Raw genomic sequence first — 4,980 nt, forward strand, 5'->3', positions numbered from 1 at the left:
GCTCCAAAACATGTGTGCGGTCACCGAGTACCTCGAGAACGGCGACGTCGCGGCCTACTTGGCGGTCCATCGGAACGTCGAGTTCGACGTCAAGATTTCGATCGGTCTCGGCGTGCTTAATGCGGTCCAGTACCTCCACTCGCTGGACCCGCCCGTGATCCACCGCGATTTAAAGGGTCGGAACGTGCTCTTAAGCGACGCGCTGGACGCGAAACTGAGCGACTTTGGCATTTCCCGTCAACGGATCGCCGATGAAACCATGACGGTCGGGGTTGGCACGGCGTTCTGGACCGCGCCCGAAGTCCTCCTCGGCCTCAAGTACGATGCGTCCGTCGATGTCTACTCGTTCGGCGTCATCATGACCGAGCTCGACACGCAGCACGCACCGTACGCCGACATCAAAGGCGTGCCCAGCATGCACATTGTGCAAAAGGTGACGGGCCAGGACGGCGCCGTGACGCCGTTGCGACCGACGCTGACACGTGACGCGCCTGCGTGGTTTGTGGCGACGGCCGCCGCGTGTTTGGACAGAGACCCGGCAAGGCGCCCATCGATCTCGGAGCTGCGCGATCGGTTCGCTCAGGCACTTGGTGCGCTCCGCGCGGATGCGCGATGAGACGCGCAAATGTAACTTAATAAATTTGATATCGTAAAACACACTGTTCATTCTAAGTTTTGCATGTATTATAGTATGGATTAAACGTAATTTTGCGGGGGTAGGGTCCACCGTATGTCGCTGGTTGACCTCTGCTCGTGTCGTCGAATCGGCAGACAACAACTCGGTCGACGCGGCGAAGAGGAGCGTGTAGCTGTGTCGTACGCGTGCCTTGTGCTGTCATCATTATTACCGTGGCAGTATAGTTTCGACACATCAAAAATCAATCTTGAACGACATGTCCAGAACCATCAAGGTATCAAGGCCGGTGGGTTGGTCTTGGCTCAACTTGGACATGACACGATGGCGTCGTCGTTCTCGTGGCCTGCTATAGATCCCGGCAACGGTCGGCTCGGTCATTGCGTCGCACAAGACGTGTGGTATGGTACGGGTCGTCCGCAGTGGTATTACGTACACTACACAGCCCTCTCAACGTCCCTTCGGAAATGACCCAAGGTGGCATGTGCACCGGTGCACCGAAGAATTCTCCTGGACCGATACTCCTACTACGCCACCACTCGATGGATGCGCGAGCGAGAAGGAGACAGCGAGGTAAAGGATGACAGGCCAGCGCAGCTCTCCGGCTTGGAGATGGCAGAAGGCGCCAGTTGCAAACGCCTGCGACGGGCCCGTCGTCCGCTGCGCACCACCCAATTCGTGTGGTCCTAATATCTCGTTCGATTCCGTGTGTATTAGTCGGCTCCTAAACGGCATGACAAGTTGTCGTCTTGTCGGCCCGGCGGTCCTCGCCGTTGAATCGAGCGGGTTTGTCGCTCCTGGATTCTGTTTTCGGGCCATGTTCTATGGATCTTGTGGCCAATGAAAACGCCGGTAAAGGGAATACACGCATATGATTGGACGTTCGTTTTTACAAATGCCAGAACAAACGAAAGAAAGGCCGCCATTCGGCAATCCGCCATGGCCACGACATGGCTCGAGAGCGCCGACCTCGTGGCCAAGATCCACGCCATCAAGGCCGCCAATGTCTCGGACGCCAACATGTGGAACCCCGAGACGGCCCCGCCCTCCGTGGCCTCGCGGCTCGCGGCCTTGTCCCTGAATTGGGCCGACCTCGGCAACGCCGACAAGCAAGCTTTGCTCTGGGACATGGGCTTGGTGCGCACAACGACCGCCGAGAACAACCAAGTTACGCAAGTCTACACCAAGTGCAGCGACAGCGGCGGCGGCGACAGCATGGCGACGATTGCGCTCTCCAAAGCAGCGTTTCTGCAGTCGCAGGCCGACGCGACGGTCCGCACGTGCACGTCGTCGACCATCAACACGACGTACGTCCGCCAGGAAAACTCGAACGGCGGCAAGCTCGCGCCCTATACCAAGTGCATGATTGCCAACGTGACGGGCGTCGCCGACAGCCACAGCAGCATGTGGGCGCAGGACGGCCAGGGCCTCAGCACATACCCGGTCCCCAACATTATGCGCCACGCGTGGTCCGCCAGTGACTCGTGGCTCATTTATGCGATCCACACGCAGACCGCTGGCGACGAGATCGGTTTTGGCTTTTGCGGGCCGTCGAGTACACCCGGTGGGCTCACCATCCCGTGCCAAGTGTTTGACGGTAGCGGGCCGCCGCAAGGGTGGTGCCTCCCGACGCCGTCGGCTAGGATGACGCAGTCGCTTGCCCGGATTGCCCTTGCCAAGCCGTCGACGTCCATGCCAGCACCCACGCTAGCACCCACCGACGGCAGTAGCAACCATACCGTGCTCATTGTCTGTCTTGTCGCTGGCGCCATACTCGTGGCTCTCGGTGCCTGGTGCTGCATCCGGCGGCGGCGCAAGCCAACCACTACCCACGGCGACTTTACTGCCTACCGGTCCAACCCGCCGCGCGGTGCGACAAGCTCGCCGCCGACGTCGTACCAGCCGATCACGACGGCGTCGCACACGCTCAACGAGTTTCAGCGCGACCCGTCGCTGAGTCAGAAGCGGCTGCCGTACTCGTCCGTCGTCTGCTCCCGGCTTCTCTCGAAAGGCGCGTTCGGCGAGGTCTGGCTCGGCTCGTTCAACGGCCAAGTCGTCGCCGTGAAGCGCCTTCTCGACTCGAAGCGCACGTCCGAGGCCGAGATTGAGGCGTTCGCCGACGAGATTCGGCTCATGGCGTCCTTTACCCACCCCAACATTGTGCGCTTTGTTGGCTTTGCGTGGGACTCGCTCCAGAACCTCTGCGCAGTCACCGAGTACATGCCCCAGGGCGACCTCCACACGTATCTGCAGTCGCACTTGCAGCTCCAGTGGCGGCGCCACGAAAAGATCAAGATCGCGCTCGGCATCGCCCACGCCCTTGCCTACCTGCACAGTCTCTCGCCCGCCATCATCCACCGCGACCTCAAGAGCAAGAACGTACTCATGGCCGCGGGCTGCGAGGCCAAATTGAGCGACTTTGGCATCTCGCGCGAACGCACGCTGGACGAGACGATGACGGCGGGCGTCGGCACGATCTTTTGGACGGCGCCCGAGGTGCTCTTGGGCGAGCACTACTCGGAGATGGCCGACATTTACTCGTTTGGCGTCGTGCTCTGCGAGATTGACACACGGGAAGCCCCGTACCCGAATATGAAGGCCGTGCCCCAGGTCACGATGGTGCACCGCATCACGAACGAAGGCCTTCGCCCGGCGTTTTCAGAGGCATGTCCGGCGCAGCTCCAGACCATTGCTAGCCGCTGCCTCGACGCTGACCCGACCATGCGACCGAGCGCGAGAGAGCTCGTTACGATCTTGTCGGAGTGGCGATAGATGGAAAATGAATCGACGTAGTGTTGTCTCTATGACCAACTCTGTGGAGGACAATTGGATGTACCTGCACACATTGCCATCTCTCTGAACTGCGCGCTGTACGTACGTACGAGCCAGGACGTCGGTGAGTGCCTACCTGGTAGACAGCCCAGACAGCACACGAAATGTATCGTTTGTTATCTGGCTCTGGTGAACCCTAACCCCAGTCATCTCAGCCGATGTCCATCGAAGGACGGTTCTTGTCCTTAAATCCTCCAACGCAACAGACAAGACAGACTGCGGCTCGACCCTGTCCGTCAAACGAGGCGCGCCATTGATGACACCACGTGTACAATGAGACGTTATGGCTGCATCAACACCCTGCCCGAGCCGCGGTGGTAGAGCAGGATCTTGGTGAGCTCGGCGGCAACCTCGGACGCGGTGGGACGCTCGTCCGGGTCGGACAGAAGGCACTCGTCTGCGAGCTTGCGGATGTCAATGGGGCAGTGCCCCGTGAAGGACGGTCGCAGGCCTTTGGTGACGACGCGAGAAGCAATGGTTGCGGCTGGCAGCGGCACGTCGGCGTACGGTCGCTTATGCGTATCTACACGATAGAGGATGAGGCAAGGATTAAGATCGCATGCAAGCGCGCGCGTACCGAGTTCGGCGAAGACGCACCCCAGCGCGTACATATCGGCCGCCGACGAATAGGCCTCGCCGCGGACGACCTCTGGCGCGGTCCAATACGTCACGTCGGGCGTGGCGACGTGGTTCGTGAGGCTGAAATTCGCGAGCTTGGCGTGTTCGTGCGACACGAGCAGGACATGGCGGCTCCGGAGGCGCGGTGCCAGCACGCTGCGCTCGTGGAGGTAGTGCAACCCCTGAGCGACGTCCAAGGCGACGCTCATCTTGGCCTCCCAGAACCAGTCCATTTGGTCGCGCAAGAAGGCTTCGAGGGTCCCGAACGGAAGGCGCTCGGCGACGACACAGAGACTAGCCTTGTCGTTCGGGTCGTAGCCAAAACCGAGAAACGATGCAATGTGGCGGTGCTTCAACGTGCTCTGCAGCGAGACGGTTTGAACAAAGACATCCAAATTGACGTCGTTCTCGGCGTACTTGACGACCACCGATTGGTGGTGCAGGGTGCCGGCCACCACGGACATCGAGAGCTGCGTCGTTGCGACGAAGTCCGTCATGTCGACGCGCAGCGCTGACGCGTCGTCGAGCACCGTGTGCGTACTCCAGGCGACACAGAGGGTGTGCGACGGACTCCGAGGCGTCGCCAGCGCGCGGTAGTTGTGCGGCATCAACTCGATCGCGTCACCGCGGGTCGTCGCGTACGAGATCGGCGGCGGCTCGAACGGCTCGAACTGAATCTCGCTGCGGCGTTGCTGGCGCGTGCGACGGCGGTAGACCAGGATCAGCAGGATGGCGAGGATGAGACCACCGCCGACGCCGACAATCGCGCCAATGAGCACGGCCGACGACCTGTCCTCGGTCGTCGCCGCGGACGCCGGGCGTGCGGGCGACGGGCCGAGAATGATATGCGCGGTCGTCGACGGCGGCGCCGAGGTCGGGTTGGCAAACGCTTGAAG

General features: G+C 61.0%; 3 protein-coding genes across 3 annotated transcripts; 2 read left to right on the forward strand and 1 right to left on the reverse strand.

Annotated features, from left to right (window-relative positions):
* Positions 1–10: 10 nt before the first annotated feature.
* On the forward strand, positions 11–616 carry SPRG_14252 (TKL protein kinase; the record flags this gene model as incomplete). Its single annotated transcript, XM_012354194.1, has 1 exon — positions 11–616. One exon carries the CDS (start codon positions 11–13, stop codon positions 614–616), a length of 606 nt encoding a protein of 201 aa, XP_012209584.1.
* Positions 617–1,573: 957 nt separating this feature from the next.
* SPRG_14253 (TKL protein kinase) lies at positions 1,574–3,406 on the forward strand (the record flags this gene model as incomplete). Its single annotated transcript, XM_012354195.1, has 1 exon — positions 1,574–3,406. One exon carries the CDS (start codon positions 1,574–1,576, stop codon positions 3,404–3,406), a length of 1,833 nt encoding a protein of 610 aa, XP_012209585.1.
* Positions 3,407–3,747: 341 nt separating this feature from the next.
* Positions 3,748–4,692, reverse strand: SPRG_14254 (TKL protein kinase; the record flags this gene model as incomplete). The annotated part of the gene is made up of 2 exons (XM_012354196.1): positions 3,748–3,989; positions 4,044–4,692. The coding sequence occupies 2 exons, from the start codon at positions 4,690–4,692 to the stop codon at positions 3,748–3,750; spliced, it is 891 nt and encodes a 296-aa protein (XP_012209586.1).
* Between the last annotated feature and the right edge of the window lie 288 nt (positions 4,693–4,980).

The sequence above is a fragment of the Saprolegnia parasitica genome (genome assembly GCF_000151545.1).
Source record: "Saprolegnia parasitica CBS 223.65 unplaced genomic scaffold supercont2.149, whole genome shotgun sequence".
Taxonomy (NCBI): Eukaryota; Oomycota; class Saprolegniomycetes; order Saprolegniales; family Saprolegniaceae; genus Saprolegnia; species Saprolegnia parasitica.